The 17,566-nt window shown below is 34.0% G+C and overlaps 1 protein-coding gene across 1 annotated transcript; it reads left to right on the top strand.

Annotated features, from left to right (window-relative positions):
* The first annotated feature begins 804 nt into the window (after positions 1 to 804).
* Positions 805 to 16,702, top strand: LOC113230276. Its single transcript, XM_026464132.1, has 13 exons — positions 805 to 982; positions 5,709 to 5,955; positions 7,048 to 7,222; positions 7,301 to 7,446; positions 7,531 to 7,835; positions 8,223 to 8,485; positions 8,569 to 8,767; positions 9,814 to 10,083; positions 10,200 to 10,391; positions 11,441 to 11,596; positions 12,973 to 13,195; positions 13,695 to 13,882; positions 15,169 to 16,702. The coding sequence occupies exons 2-13, from the start codon at positions 5,717 to 5,719 to the stop codon at positions 15,303 to 15,305; spliced, it is 2,493 nt and encodes an 830-aa protein (XP_026319917.1). The 5' UTR covers positions 805 to 982; positions 5,709 to 5,716; the 3' UTR covers positions 15,306 to 16,702.
* Positions 16,703 to 17,566: the final 864 nt, after the last annotated feature.

Raw genomic sequence — 17,566 nt, 5'->3', positions numbered from 1 at the left:
TTTAGTTGAATAGAATTAACAATTGGTTTCTGAAGTAATTGGCAATATCAGGATGACTTCATACTCAATTCCATATAACCAGGCGTTATCACTGTAATCGCTAACGAAAAATATACACCAAGATAACACGTTGAGCAGGTACTGTCAGCCCGAAGCCACGTGTGAACATACGCCAAAAGTGCTTATATGCTTATCACACGAAAGTCTTAAATTGAATAGGAGCTACACGAAACAAATTATGTATATGTGAAATTGTATAACTCTACTCTCCTAGTTAAGAATAAAAAAGTGATCGACTAGTTTCGTTTTACCTTTAAACTTCCCACCTGAAAGTTGTCACTTTGTCGTGCGAATTACACTGTTAAAGTGAAGAAAGAAGAAGAAAATCTCTGTAATTATTAAAGTAAGTAAAATTTAAAAAAAGGAACTTAAATCCGCTACTGTAAGGGAAGATATGATGATGATTCATTCACATAATGAGTTTTATAGTTAGAAGCGCAGGTAGGATGCGGTGATGTGATGCCAATACTGTCTATATGGTAATAGGTTTTGTAAGTGGCTGAAGAATCAAAACTATTCACTACAAAATTTTGACAATTGCTACACAGTAAATCAAAAATATAGCTAACACTTTTCCTTTGTAAAAATTTAACAGTGACAAAAGATCGTCGACTTTCTTAAAAAAGTACCAACATTGCTAAACATAGGAAACCCATTTTATAGGTGACTGTACTTATGGTTGTCACTTATTACAAATTTATCTAGACCTGTTTCCATTATCTTATCAAAGCACCTGTACCTTTTTATATTGTGTAAGTCAGCGAGGCAGCCGCGCCTGGACTCGCTAAATCTTTCAAATATTATTGTGATTTTTTTTTATTATTTTAAAAGTTCGAACTGTGATTTTTATACAGAAGGACGTCGTTGTGAAGATAAATCTATAATCTTTTTGGATACGATCTTCGTATAGTAAAACATAAAGGTGAGTCATGCGTTACGTTTCAAATATTATGTAGAGTACATGAGCAAAGTTCTATAGATATGGGATTATTCGTTTTAATGATATTAATAACGTAGGTTTTACGTTATAACTTTTTTCTGTTGGAAAAAATTGTTATAGTCGTTTAAATAGGTTACTACCAAGAACTTACAATTAATTTAGGTTATTAATGCATTGTTTCTATTATATAAGCATAATCATAGTTAGTATAAATGAATATTAGTATTCGTCTTTATTCCGTATTAAAAATAAATAGACAAAGAGATAAGGTTGATATTATCCTTTCTTGCCCGTGGAACTATCAGCAGAACTACCAGTAGTTACACGGGCAATAATAATCTCCCGTGTAACGACCGACAGGCCTGGTAGTAGTTGAATTTGTGTGGAATTTAGAGTCATGTCTTCTTTTTATACATCTTTATCTAGCACGTAGTCTTCAATTTTGTAATACGACTTTTCAATTCAAATAGTTTTAGTAAGCTTTAAACTTAGAAAATGGTAATCTGAACATATGCTCCGGAATCTTAACGTAAACACGTATACAGTTCCCCATAAAAGAATCGTTTACCTTAGTTAAACGAAATGGTGGTACCATGAGTTTGGATTTAATTCTAAAGTTGAATAAGAATAAAGATTGATGTGTATTTGCTAGTTAAAATGCATTTTTAACTGACTCCAAAAAAAGGAGGAGGTATGTTACGCCATTACTCTTGTGAATGAATTTTGATGATTCTTTTTTTGTTGGTAAAAGGGTACCCCAGAAGTGGTCCTATTTAAATTTGAAGAAAATATTCCACCTCTAAGGATGGTAAACTAGGGCATTAATGACTTTTGAGGTTGGTTTTTTTAGTACTCTATACTGAGGTTAGGTTATTTATTTATTTTTTTATTTTTTTATTTATTCATTTATTCAGTTATTATTGTATTGTTTGGCTTTTGGTTCGTTTGTTTTATGAAATTAATAAAACGCTTCTTATCTTGGTAGTAATACGGGAAAGTATTATTGCCCGTATTAGTAGTGGTAGTACTAGGCTTGTCGGTAGTTACACGGGAGATTATTATTGCCCGTGTAACTACTAGTTGTTCCGGTAGTACCACGGGAGATTATTATTGCCCGTGGAACTACTAGAAGTTCTGCTGGTAGTTTCACGGGCAACAAAGGGATATTAGGTATATTTATTTCACTGTACCATAATATTGTCATTTATGATTCATATGCATGGCGAAATACAACTATTAAATAAAATACTATAGTTGTTTAAATGTCATAAAATATACACGAGTAGCTACATATTGTAAATGACTCGATAATACTATCGTATCGCTTCTATAACGAATTATATTATTATATTGAAATTCTCTCGTTTCGTAAAAACACATAGAACAAGTAATTATTAATTTACATGAAAACAGATAATGCACACCGACTAATTGGATCAGCCTGTAGGTTTTACGTAATTTACTCAAGTTTATTGATGACTAATATTTATGGAACGTCTACTTGTATTTTATCAGACCAACCAACTTGTTGCGCGTGACCATAGAGAAAATGAATAAAAGCAAAAAATAAGTATAGGTATAAGTATAGGTATAAGCATTATTCACATTCTACATATTCATAGGTATAAAAAAAAACCACTTTTCGTAGAGTTGTAAACGCTCATTAGATTAGATATCATTCGTAATAAGGGCACGGCCTTTCTATAATCATAAATACACAGTGAAAATAGATAAAACTCTAGAAGTACATTTTGTAATAAATATACATACTTAAATAATAATGAAATAAGCGGAAAATGTACTTTTACAGTTTTATCTATTTTTTGAGAAATTAGTAAAAAATACAATTTTTTACGGTCTGCAACCGGCCGTGTGGAAGTCCTTGAATTGACTTCGCCCCGGGTAGGTTGCTTCAGAGATTTGAAGTGTAAATGAGGGTTCAAGGATGACAGTCTAACCCGATGTGACTGTGGTGCCCCAATCATGTTCATGCAGCACTTGCTCGTGTGCCCTTCGTGTAAGACCTTTACACGGCCACGAGAGAACATGCATTTCAAATCGAGTTCTTAGGTTTTCGCGATTGTTACACATAGGAAATGAAACTATTTTTCCGGATTTAAAACGCGTATATTTGTTTTTTCAAACAAATCGACGTTTCGGGCCCTTTACAGGTCCCATGCTCACGGTTGACTGAGGTGGTACAGTCATCAACCAGTTACGTCTAATATTAATGCAAATTACCCTATTTTTTCACTATAGTTACAATAGTTATTAATCTCCTCAGTTACTAATTCCTCTCATGAAAAATCCCAAACAGACATAAGACTGCAGTACTAATTAATGTGTTTTAATTTATTCTAATTTCTATTATTAATCATAAATTGAACTTAATAAAAATTCATTCAATAAAATAATTTGTAAAACGTAATGTAGCGTAAATTGGAATGTTTCTTTGTAAAATTAAAAATAAGGTATTTAATTAATAACTTTTGTAACTATACTGAAAAAATAGGGTGGTTTGCATTAATATTAGACATAACTGGTTGATGACTGTACCACCTCAGTCAACCATGACCATGGGACCTATACAGGGCCCGAAATTTCGGTTTGTTTGAAAAAACAAATATACGCGTTTTAAATCCGGAAAAATAGTTTCATTTCATACATTTCAAAGTTAATATAATCGTAAAACAAAAGAAGCATCAACACGATAAGTGAAAGAAGTAAAAATGTAAGAGATTTTTTACGTAGATAAGAAAGTAATATGCACATTTACACATTCACATTAGGTATGTGCAACCTTAAAATGGTCGACCAAACTTTGAGTACTTTAGCGCACAAAAGACATCAACGACATCGTGTTACGTTATCTTTTCACATCGATCATACTTTGTTTTCATTTTTGTAATTTATGGTCTCACGAATAATAAATGTTGCAATGTTACAAAATTGCTAAGAAATTTACTTTTATATCGTAGAAATAAACGTTAACGTCCTTTTTTACCAAATCTAATGCAAACAAACAAATCTTGTTGGATAACCTTCTAGATATTTCAACTATAGATAAGATTTAAATATAGTAGTTTCGTAGTTTCATATTATTAAGTGAATACTACAGTAGGATCCCGCATTTTTATTTTATAACTAAGTATTTAATGCGTTGGCTATTGATTGTGAATGATTATTTAAATATTTATTTGCTCGTGATGCTGATTCTTGCTAAAGTTTACTAATTAAATTAAAATTCATATATATTCTTATCATACTTAATAGGATCCGTAAAATAACAATCTATGAGTAAAACGGATATAAGCATGTAACTCTAAAACACTAAAATTATTTCCACTTCCGTGACCATTTCCAGTAATACATTCCATGATATGATATGTGATATCTGATAAGATAAACTTTGGCATATTATGCACGCTTTGTCACATTTTTTATAGTTTTAACAGCATTAACTTATGACAGGTACGTAATTTGTGTACATAGATATTTTAAAAAAATATTCCATTTAAACGTACGCAGGAAATACTGTAAGACATAATGTACTTATTTCATTAAATGTCCTACTCCTAAGTTGGTGAATAAGGTTTCCTTGCTACTTAATTAGTCAACATTATATAGAAATTTAATCTAAACTGAATCATCCATTTAATCAATTATATTATTCAGGACTTGTTTTAAGTATCTCCGTAGATTACCAGACTAAAAAAAAATCAATTCACAAACCAACAGCAAGCCTATTGTCAATCTCTACAAAAACAAACATAATTCTGCTACATAAAAATATTACTTTCGCTATGTCGCCTTTTTAACTTTCAATTTAGACCAACGAAGTCACGACTGTTTGCGTTGTGTTGTTAATTCCTCTAATTAGTTTGCTACGTATTTACTACATTACTCATTGTAAGTACGTAAAAATATGATTTTCATTGCAGTCAAAACTATACTGGTGTTTTCTTATATATAGTATTTTGTCTGGGCAACTTCTACTACTTTGCACGCTACTCTACGTTACGTTTTGCTATGGTTTGTATCTTGGCTGAATACAATAATATAAAAATGTCGTTAATTAACATTATATTAATAATATTTAACCTAGATTAAATAATAAAGCCGATGGGAGGATGTGTTAAATAGAAATTTCGATACTGCTGTCAACATATTCGATTTGTACTTCATACACGGATAACACGGAATATAAGAATAAAAAGGTATCAAAGAGTCGGAAATACAAATTACCTGTGGAATGTTAATACGTGTATTGATATTACGAATACTCGTATGTAGGTAGTTACATACATAACTGTGATAAAACCTATTTGCACGTTTGTGCAAATGTGAGGTTAAAAGAGGAAGAGGAGAAAATGTGAGGTTAAAAGTCATGAGATAATTAAGGCGTGCATAAAGTAAACAAAATTTAAATGTAGATAAGACACTGTCTATTTATCTAAGTTTATGTATTTTTGATACATAATTATGCAATTTATAGATACCGGCGTTACTTTACGGAATTGCAAATTAATAAAAATGTTATTAAGTTACTTTGCTACTCCGCGAACCCAGTGAATTGTGTTGAATATTTTTTCATGCAGTAGGAAAATTAACTGCATGAAAAAATATTGTCTTGATACCTTTGCTATTAATCACTATAACTTTGATGAATAGGTTATGATATAATTTCTATCCATTTTGTTTATTTCAGGTATAACAATGTATTGGCTAGCGGTTCTGATGCTGACCGCTACTGGTGTGTCAGCGCAAACAGTGCCGACTGCGATGTCAAGTGTAGCGCCCGAACTACGCGAGTGCTACATGAATGTAACACTGTTGAACAGGAACAATTTGCCACCGGCCACCATGCCAGTACTCATCGATATCATTAGAAAGATTGAGGATAATCCCAACAATGTCCTTGACTTGAGACAGTTATCTGTCTTGCTGCTCCACACGTAAGTAAAAACGTATCTTTCATGTGTACAAAAAAGGAAAATCCATATAGGAGAGAAACTGGACAAATATAGTTTTTCTTTTGCACACTATCAAATTTAAAAAAATATACACATAGAAAGGAAGACGAGATTCGCTTCGTTTCAGGGCAAAAGAGGTTCCGGGGTCCTTGATGTTGATGTTGTTTTGGAGTACTACGACACCAAATTGGGGAAGGGAGATAAAAGAAATCGAGCTGTTCAGTACTATTATATACTTTCACATACTATTCGCCGTCGTGGTTGCTAGTTACCAGCTAAAAAGATTCCCTACAGAAACGCGCAATGATTTTTCTAGAGACATTGGGTAGGCTTGTAGTGGGTTCTTCAAATTGTCATGGATTGAAAAGAGATGGAGAAAAAACTGCTTATTTGTAAATATTAAATATACCCGATGATATTAAAACATTGTACTTTTTTTAATAAGGAGCATATAAAAGCAACACTTTTTGGTTTGAAGCTTACAAAATCGTTTAGAAAAACCTTTAAGCCCAGATACTTTATGTTAAAAAAATATCGCAACATTGTGCTTACAGCGAAAAGTAGGCCACTAAAGCTTTTCGGATAAGTAAGTTTATTAGTGAAACACAAATTTATAACATTATTGACGAATTCATTTTTTTCACGTTGAAGAAAATTTAAATGTTGGGTATTGAGCAACGCTCACAACTTAAAATTATAAGCGTGATTGTGTGCTTATATTAAAAAACAAACTTTGAAAGTGTTTTTCATTTAAACGCCCACCTCTTCTCGTAATGGGCCAGATCTGTGATTTGACGGTCAACGGTGGTGATGAGCCGGACCTGGACCGTTTTGATGGTAGCACAAAATAAGGGTAAGGTGATACGGAAACATGTTCAAGTGGATTGTTTAAAATTTGAAAGTGTTTTGGGGTGTAGAAAAGAAGTTCAACACAAAGTAGGTATGTTTATGGAGTTCAGGGGCCCTTGATGATGACAGAAACGAGCTCTTATTCGTACTATGAGTTTATTATTTCATGTTAATAAAATATAATTTTTGTGATAAATATGCACTAAGTATTTCGTGATATTACAGGTACAGACAAGATGGCATTGAGTTCCATCCACAAGAAAACGTAAATTTAGCAAATGTATTGCTCTTCTCACCCACCTTTCACTCATTTCACCGTCACCGTCTACTTGTAACGAGAATAATTCAGGCATCTGGTAGTCAATCTCTGAACAATGACACTATCTCATCAGATTTAAAGGTAAAAATTTTACAGTCTGAGGTACCAGCTGTGTTGTTACCTTAGAAAGTTCAATGATTAATGAGAATTTCTTTACAGTGTGCTCTTCATCATATGTTATCAACTACTGTTGATTTTCGGGTTCGAGGTGACGAAAGTAGTTGCAATCAACTTTCACAGTACCGTATATGGAGACATGTTCGTTCTATAAATGACGATGTAGAGATTCTAGATCCTTCCCTCATGTAAGTATTTTTTTTCGATAATCGAATAATATATGAAGAAAACTTTGAGCGCTACAAAATTAATATTTTCTATAAACATTTTAGAAAAAATGGCCATGAGAATGGTCAAATCAATGAACACAAGCCAGACGACGACGTGGAGATTCAGAACTATGGAAATTCGTTTTCAGAACGCCAACTACTGGCGAACAGTCAGTGTCCACTTTTAGGTGGTGTAGTAAGTACTCCGTGGGGAGCCGTGTCGGCTGGTCACGTTATTGCAGGTATCGCAGCGGGAACACAGCCTCAGCAAGTCCCCATTTCGGACCTAACAAGGGGATCAGTAAATTTAAATGATTACAGAAATGTTCAACAGACTGTGACTCCAATTTTCCCGGCGACATTATCAGGTAATAAAAATGATTAAATATAACAAAAGATAAGTTTTGATAAATAAGTGACAAAACAGAATGTCCTCAGACTACTAAGCGAAACATCCATTATTTCTTCTTTTTCACAACTTTGCACATTTGCGTACGCAAAATTTTGCCGTCGAGTATATTTCCCTTAGACTTAAAAATCATGGTCAGCGCACAGAACGAAATTCAAAATTTTGAGTTTGTCACGATCTGTATCTGCTAGTTTCAAATTTCATGTATATAGTTAGAAAGGACCAAGTAATTCCCATTCGAAAATTGTACAATTTGGGTGAATGCCAAGAAAGCTTCACTCGCTGCTCGTTGCCTTTCGATTAACTTCACATGTGACTTTATTTTAAATGTTGTGGTAAATTTTAGGTGATTTGGCGGAAGCTGCCCTCATCCAGGGCACAGAACGAGGCAGTGCTACTTCTGTTTCCATTGGTGTCGCTGGTGGTTGGAATAGTACACAAGCAAGGAGATACTTAATGCTGCAGTCTAGCACTAATGTCCAGATGACTGATCCGGAAATCAGAGGAGATGTGGATGGTTTCGTTTTGGGAACAGTTATCCAATCCGCATTAAACATTTATAACGGTTTAAAACTATCGCAGGTTTTGGACATGTACTATTCTCCACTGGTAAGACCTTTAAAAGAACATATCGTTTTATGTAAAATAAATGACTTGAATCCGCATAATTCACTCGTTTTGTTTTCTTTCAGAACGGAGTATTCCAATCAGAAATGAGAGCTTGCAACCGACAGGCGTTGGGTGAAACACACATAACAATGAATACTTTAACTGCAGAAACTCGAGCGTTCGCCGCTGCTTTAGATTCTAACATTCCTTTGCGTGGAACTATCGTTGGCGGGTTGGATCAACTTGTAAGCAGCGCTGTCAATAACTTCCAATCCTATATGAGTAAGTTGAAAGAAATAGAAATCTGTTAAGTCACGAAGGCAAGTCAGTGTCTCAAAGTGATTACATACACTAATACGTATATTGCATACGTGTCTCTGCATTTTCTTGCGCATACCCTATTGAAAGTTAAGTTTGGATATTTATACAGATAGGATAGGATTCTCGAAACATTTTCTATGTGGATTTTTTAACAATATCACTTAAAACTCATATACATAGTTTGTTCCATTTAGCATGTCAATAGCGGTCATTGAGCTGACTTTCATCCCGTAGTCACAATTCGACAGCTACCCATAGGTAACTGATCCATAAAAGTCTATCGCAATTTTGACATCTGAGTGCATTTGAGTAACGTAATAAAAGTCAATGACATAACTTAAAAACTGAAGCATCTTACTCTGTGAAAATATTGTTAATATCACGTTTTTTATCATAACAATTGAGGCATCATAGCCACATGTGCAAAGTAGTGTAACCAATATTAATTTTTTTTTTCTGCAATATTATTTTAAATTATGTTAAAATACATAATTATTGTATATATGTATTTGTATCCTATTTTCAAGTTTAAAAAATATTTAATTTTGGTTTTGTTTAATATTCAATTAATATGTTTCATAACTATAAAGCTATTTCAAGGTGAACAACACCCAAGGCCATTTGTACAGACAATCAAGCTACACATTGACGAATTTTGTTCCGTTGCACTGGAGACGATATTCAAACAAAAAAAGCTTGATGTTCTGTTGTGTTGTTGTGTACCACGACACGTTAACGATCGGAACACTTTCGCACTTTACTCACAATAATCGAGAGTATTATTTTCACAAATAACGTATACAGTGGTAGAAAAGGGTGAATGATGTCTATTAACATACTAAATGGCATTTAGTACAGCAGCACTAACTTTAATACATAAATGTTGCGTCAATAAAATATTATTCCCAGGTACTTACTACTTAGCTTATGCATAAACTAGCATCACTGTAGTCTAATATCATCCGAACTAAGCGCTACAAACTCTAATTTTTTTATATTCTTTTCAGCTAGTAATTTGAATGATCAAAATTGTGTAACAACACAAAACACGCTCCGTGACTATCGTCTTGCAACAAACCTCTATATAGTTTTGGATGGGTCGTGGCCGTACCTCACCGTATACCCTGCTATTTCTCACTTGGTGGATATCATCGAAGTCAACAAGTTTGGGTCCAGTATAACTCTCTTAAGTGCTGCCGATGGAAGTATTGTCGTGAACAAGACTTTCTCATTGGCAGATTTTCATACTGAATATACAGCAACAAGACATCAAGCAAGTGCGTTTCTTTACGTTATTGCCCAGCGTATTTGCTACTATTTTATGAAAACTGCTTACATATTTCAAAACTCTGTCAGCATTTACGAGATTAACTTACTAGTATTTTAATTGCAGTGATGACTTCTATAAACTTGGAGACCACCCTAACAAACGTGCGTATAATGATGCACAATGAGCTCGATCACGAACGGACCAGTAACTACGTAGGTGGTAATTCAACGGTCCTACTATTTCTGCTCCATGGACAAGTCCAGAGTTCCCAGCAGACCTTTGAACAAGCTCGGATCCTCAACGAAACTGTACCCGGTAAGGTCATACGGGTCCTCATTTACAACATAATTTATGTGTTAGATAGGTCCTTATTATCTGTATGTGGGTGCTGCCATTTGATATAACAACCAATGACAAATTATTGGTGAAAATAAGGCTAAAGTCACGTGATTAATTTATTGTCTAAAAAGATATATGACGTATACTGTATAATATAAGTATCACTTGGTATAATATACGATTGTGTATAACGTATTATAAATGTAATACCAGAACCAAATACATATGCGACAATGAACATAGCGAGAGGAGTACCTATTTATTATGTTCGAAATAGAATATATAATGGAATATAGAAGCCACTTAATAACGAAAATAATGGCAATATATGCTTTTTATACCAAAAATAATGATTGAACATTAAAATTAATCTTATAAACTGATACTTCTTTAGATTAGATTAGAATTGCGACTATACGTTGTACCCGAGCGTGCGTACGGCAGCGGCACAAATATTCAGTCAGTATTATTTTTGGTATGCAAACCGTAATATTTTTAATGAACATAATTTGATTTGTTATTTTTTTTATATGCAATTAAATACTCCCTTTAAAGTTCTAATCGAAACATTTTATTGAACTAAAAGCTTTTATGCCTATACTTAAACAAAAATATGTTATTGCGTGTCAGTTTTTTAAAATATACCCAATGCCTAGTGCACTAAAATATAATTAATTCACAAGAAAATATAATTAATTACCAATTTTATTATCTAATATTTCATCAATCCCTTTTGTTGAACTTATTGTAAAACTAAATAATTTATTATATTCACGTATTGGTAAAGCTTAACGTTAAAACATTATGTTAGCTAGTCAAATTATGCCTTTAGTTGTTATATAACTAAATGATTATATCCCATTAGTGATTTTTTCGTTTGATATTGTATTGAAAGTTGTTATTTCTTTCATTACACACTCATTTGTATTATATTATATGTAGAAACCGATTTATTATTGAATGTCTTAGATTTAAGGTAATTTAACCATAATTACCTTATGAACATTTTTTTTTTTCATTTACAGATCTTAGGATATTGTTTGCCACATCAACGAATCAGTTTGACAATTTGTGGACTCTTGTTCGGGATATGCACAATGACATTATGACCGTTTCTCTTACTGGATCCGATAACAGTGTTGCCACTTCAATGTCCAGGGTAGTTGACAGAATACAACAAAGTAAGTATATAGAAGCTTCCTAACGTTTTCACGTGAAAATAAGTGTCATTCAAATGCTTATCTTCCTTTTTCTTTGTGGATCGTTTCGTCGTCCAAGACGAATGCAAATGTAATGTCTCGAAAACACAAGCTCACAAGCACAAATATTTTCTACATAAGGAAATGCATTCCTACATAGTAAAAAATTAAATAAAGAAAAATAAAAATTGATTTATTTACTGGATAAATTATTACAATATCCGGTGTTGGGTTACTTGTAAATAAAGTTTGCTTGTGTTAGACCATGAAGTGAGAACTCTGTCTATCCTTCTCTTTACGTTCGAAGTCCTTTTCAAAGTCGAACGGGATTTCCATAGGACTAGCTCCTATATATTTATTACGCTGAAGTTCGTTTTTGTATGGAGTATCGTCTTTCTGATGGATCACCCCATGGCCCACCATCACTTGGGTGCTCTGGATTCGCTGGAGCGTCGAGCTGTGTACTACTTGGCAACAACTTGCCCGTGGATATTAACCCTTGCACACCGTCAACCTTGTACATCGTCGCCGATTAACCTGACTTACGGTATTTTGGTAGCAGTAGAGCTCCTTGTGAAAGAGTTCGTCCAGGGAAGTACTGCCACCTCGGGTGGCGGGTGTAGTGGCAGTGCTCCTAACATGATTGCGTTTTAAAGCTCTGAGTGGCACGGTAGAGAACTAAAAAGGCTTTTTTGCCATTTCTTGTATGATATGTTTACCTGTAATCAGTTAGGCATTAAATTTAAAACCACAAATCAATGTACCTAGTAAATAAGTCACAATGTTATTAGCTGTTGGTTAACCATTATATCTGCCGAACATTACAGCGTTCCAGTTTTGCAAGGGTAAGGGTGTTAGTGAATTTATAGGCTCATGGGGCTTTTCAACTTATGTCCCAGGGTGACGGGTGCAGTGGCAGTGCCCTTTGAGCGGCACTGCAATTGTTATGGACAGGCGTTACGCTTACTACAACATAAAACATAACATAAAAAAAAAACAAAAAAAAACTGATATGAGTCGGCGTGTCGCTTATCACCTGGTGCACGCCTTGTTTGTCCCGTGGCTTGATATTAAAAAAAAAACATGGAATACATTTCTAGGAATGTGTGCAATTACTGCATTAAATAATCTTGTCCACTTCTTCCCGAACTGTGTTCGCACGTATAATTTTGTTTCTACATGGTGGAACTTTTTCCGTGTTCTGTGTACTATGTTTACTGGACCATTTTTACGACCAGAATGAACAGACATCAATCTTCTAAGCGTAATGTGTACAATCTTCCGCATCTTCAGTTTATGTCAAGTGAGATTTTACAATCGTGAGCCTAATTAATCGCATTGTTTATTACTACTTTTAGCTGGAAGGAGGATCATAAACCCTACATGTGGCTCGACTTATAATAGCAATCTTTCCGGCACAAGACAATTTGATGACTTTGTAGAGCCTGGCTTCATTAACTTCTACTCCGTCAGCCCCAATTACTTTTATTTAAATAACGACAACCGAAGAGTCCGCATCAGCAGAACTTCTGGACAAGGCAGCTTGACCGTTTGTCATTCACGCAGAATTACTCAGCCCAGGTATGGAAACGACAAAACTAAATTAAAAAGCTAAAGCCGGTACCGCATCACCATCGTAACATATCACTTCCTTGAGCGAGTTTTGAAAATATTAAAAAGCGACATCCTAGACCACATCATTGTACCCTTTGATCTCACCTAGTACTATCCTATAAGGTGGAAAGTCATAATATGCCACACCACTATATTTGGCGCCTAGGGAACGAAACTAGTTTTTGTCCTTGTCAATTTAGTAAAACAAAAAAATAAAAAAATATGTTTGCTACCTTTTACGCTTCAACTCCTTAAAAATACTGCATGAGGTAAAATGAGTAAGTAAGTTATATATAAAGATTTTCCATTTACTTAAAATTTCAATATGGTACAGAACTCGCCTTTCGTTCTATAAATTTTGTACCCGCTTGACGCCGAGTGTTGGGACATCTATAGATAGCATTCACGAAAAGAAGATAATACAACTTGAACTGATTAACTCGCTGCATCAAATTTATTTTTATAGACAAAATAGTACTGTAAACGACAACGAAGACGACACGATCTGTCAAACAATAGCAGCGTCGGGTGAAGTGGAAATTAGATTGCAGAATGCGTGCTCTGGTTACTCGACCATCAACACTTGTCCTTTGTTGTACGTCTCAGTTCAGTCCAATGCAGTTGCTGCATCAACGGCAAGTGCTATCTGCACAGGTAAGAAATTGTTTGACACGTGGATACTTAGATTAAGTTTTACTTAAATGTCAAAATTCGTAATACACGTATAATCACTCAGACTCGGGCACGTAACATGTCCTTCCGAAAGCCATTAAAAATCTTATTTAATACATCCACTAGGGGAAGAATTATATACGGTTTTTCTCAAGAAACGCTCGTAAGAAAGTGTTTCTGATTTGTCTTAAACTCGCACGGTAGCTGGAAAAGTGTATATATTAGACTTGTGCCTGATTAGTCCTTAGAAGGAAGCGATCCTAGTTAGTTCAATCGGTCAACTGAAGTAGGTCGTCTTCTAGTTCATTTAATTCATCTAGTTCCTTAGTTAGTTCGTCTTGTCCTTGCTCGGATATTGAACGAACGCTCCAAACTAGTCATTTTATTCACATGAACTACTACGGACTTCTAGTATTATGAGGTCAATACTACACTGTACCAAATATTTAAAAATACAATTTGTATGGAATCGGTACTATTTGATTTTCCTTCATATTTTACAGGTTTAAAGGCTGTCATTCTAACTAAATATCCTTTTTTTTTTACAAAATAAGAATTTTAGTTATAATGGTATGTTTAAATCAATATTTAGGTACAAGTATTTCATATAGTCGTACACGTAGGTTGATATTATACATACAGACCTACCACACCTACCAAAACATATTACTTTTTTGCAAGCTCGTATATATACATAATGTACATACGTATTAGAGACTTAGAACGAGCTGGCAACGTTCAATCGTGCATCCCACTCGAACTTGTACTAAAAATAGTGAAAGATCGCTATTTGTCCCGTTCGCACCATTCCTACTGAACAAAAAACAGGTGAACTAGTTCATGTCGGTCAGTGTCGGGAATATATTCCTAGTAGTTCGTAGTTCATGAACTATACAAGCCTAGTATATATCTAATTCATCGGAAAGTCAAATACGCGACATGGGCATCGTCGCAGTAGTCTACCCAACTTTACAAGCGTCACGTAGAGTTGCATAACCATTGTGGCATAACCAACCTTAAAAACACAACTTCGAGAATTTACAAAGTGCTGCTCGAGGACATTCGATACTAATCTGACGATGACAATAATTAACTTAAATTCTAGCTACGCCTATAAAATTCGGTTACCACGTCTCAAGTGTGTAACGTTACATTATCCTGTCTCGACTAGAAATACGAACCCACCGTACCTGTGCGTCTTTATATTAATTCATTCATCTTTATATTATTTCATAGCGAATTATCAAATACCGTTTTTTCATTCACAGATCAACGCTGCAGATTCCCTTACAACAACAGATATATGATTCAAATTAATGACTTTGATTGCTTCAGCAGTGCTAACAGAGGGGTAGCTAGTTTTGTTGTGATCATTGCTGTCGTTATGAGTGTATTCTACATTTAATTTGTACTACCGAGTTAATTTTACTAGAGTGTTCAAATAAAATTATTTTATAGATTATATTTACTTAAGAATGCACGTAAATAATGATGTATTTATATTATACATTTTATTTTGTATAAACTTGCGACCTAGCTGAATAAGTTTTTTTAGTTTTATTAATGTTATTCTAATAGAATCGCATGACTAAGTTTGTAAGTGTTATAGTCAAGTCTACCACGACTAATCCAGTAACCTAAAATCATGAACAAAATAAAACTTTCTATTGTACAGGGTAACATAACAGATGGCTCAAAACGCGATTATTTCTAGTTTCCTAAATCTAAACGACATATGTGCGTATTTGGACAACCATGTAGGTACAGACTTTTTGTAAGAGCGAGTACACTTCACAGTGGGATGGCGTGAGGGGTGCAGAGGGGGGCCTTGACCCTGGGCGTCACAGCAATGGCAGCGGCGGTGAGCGCGACCGAACCATACCTATAATAGTCAAAATATTTTTTTTTTACTTAACATTAAAAAATACATTCCACTTTTTGAGAAAACGATATCCTGAACAACACAATGGCGACGGCAGGCGAACATACAAACACAATCGAGTGGAGCCTGCCCGAACGAATTAATTTTGTAATCGTGAAAATGAAGGGGGCAAAAATTTAAGGTTGGCTCTTCATAGTGATTACCTAAATGCAAATAAAAGATAGAGCTATGTTGGAACTCACGACTAAGTTTAAAATATTTTTATGAAAATATGGCCGAACATACCGTCGCTTAAATGCTAAACGGCCGCATATCAAAAGTTCACTTTTTTACAGGAGAGGCGATCAAAGTTTTCGACCTCATTTTTTAATATTGTTTTATTTTTAAATACCCATGTATTTATACTCAAACGATGCGAATTTTAATGCGCTACAAATTTGTACACACAGACATAACTCACAAAAGAACTGTTTAGCTCAAAAGTTAGCCACGAAAGTGTAGAATGCCAAACAGGCATTTGCGAAATTCCATTGTTTATAAAATCGCCAGGAGTCTTCGTATAGTATTAAAATTTGACTGTTTTTAAACACATGTTTGCAATAAAATTATTTTTGAAATTTTTTGTGATGCAGCGGTTTAGCATTTAAGCGACGATACGTACATGAAGTAATTTCATGTATAAACAAGAGATTATATCTCTGGACATCCCTTTTGTGGGCCACTCTGTATAAAACAAATATTAAGTAATATTAATATATTAATGTAATATTAAGTACCTTTAATATTGTTTTTACTTTTTTGTGATTGTCTTAATATTTTATTTTTTACAATTAAGGTAAATATACTAATAAACTTCATCTATTTTACGTTATCCACTCTTCAGCGGGGTCAAAAAACCATCCTCTATACTACCACCTGCTCCTCTCTTCTTTTCCTTCGTTTTATTTCTTCTCTTCTTTTAATTATTTATTAAGATTTTTAATACGCCTAATAAAAAATAATTGAGCCAAATGGTTTAATTTATACCTGAAAATTTCGTTAACACTTAAAAATTCCTCTTGCACTGAAAATCATACTCAAGTCCTTGCATTTAGGGTCGTATTTCCAGTGCTTGAAATCATACTCAAGTCTGGTGGTTTAAAGCACTCGAACTCTTAAGGGTCGCATTCTAGAACTCTATTCAATGCTCAAGTCAGGATTGCACTGGAAACACAAGCACTTTAAATACGATCCTAATGGCAGGGACTTGAGTATGATTTCGAATGCTTTAAACCATACTCAAATCCTGACTTGAGCATTGAGTAGAATTCTAGAATACGACACTTGTGTCGCTTAAGCCTCAATTTATAATAACAACAAAAGCTTAACCAGAGGTTACACTACTACAAAACAACGACAACTATGTCTTCGATACAATTTGTCACTTTTTCAAACTACAAATTCACGCTGTGTAAAAGCCATAAAGTACAATCGTTAATTAAAAAATAATATAATACAAGTTATTAAATAAAATGTATCAATTTATAAAGTAACATACTCGCACCTATAACATCCCTGAACTTGAAGGACTATGACAATAAATTGTCAAGTCACACAACAAACGTGAACAATTCAAAAATACGTCTTTGTTGATGTTCAACAGCATAATGTCTATTATTAATTATTATACAGTTAAATTATGTGTTTAGGAAATTAATTTACTTAGCAAAAGGATACTAATACTAAAAAATTAGGTACCTGATCTCATTTTGTCACGTCCCGTCACGAACTTAATGATGTTTTAT

This window comes from Hyposmocoma kahamanoa, unplaced genomic scaffold, assembly GCF_003589595.1.
Source record: "Hyposmocoma kahamanoa isolate Upper Pololo Valley unplaced genomic scaffold, ASM358959v1 63, whole genome shotgun sequence".
NCBI classification, from domain to species: domain Eukaryota; kingdom Metazoa; phylum Arthropoda; class Insecta; order Lepidoptera; family Cosmopterigidae; genus Hyposmocoma; species Hyposmocoma kahamanoa.
This window is presented reverse-complemented; position numbering and strand designations above follow the sequence as displayed.

Excerpts from the sequence above, each read along its gene's own strand:
- LOC113230276 (XM_026464132.1), top strand. The coding sequence starts at position 5,717 with ATGTATTGGCTAGCGGTTCTGATGCTGACCGCTACTGGTGTGTCAGCG. Across the intron at positions 10,392-11,440 it reads CCTCAACGAAACTGTACCCG|ATCTTAGGATATTGTTTGCC; the intron begins GTAAGGTCATAC and ends TTTCATTTACAG. Across the intron at positions 13,883-15,168 it reads GGCAAGTGCTATCTGCACAG|ATCAACGCTGCAGATTCCCT; the intron begins GTAAGAAATTGT and ends TTTCATTCACAG.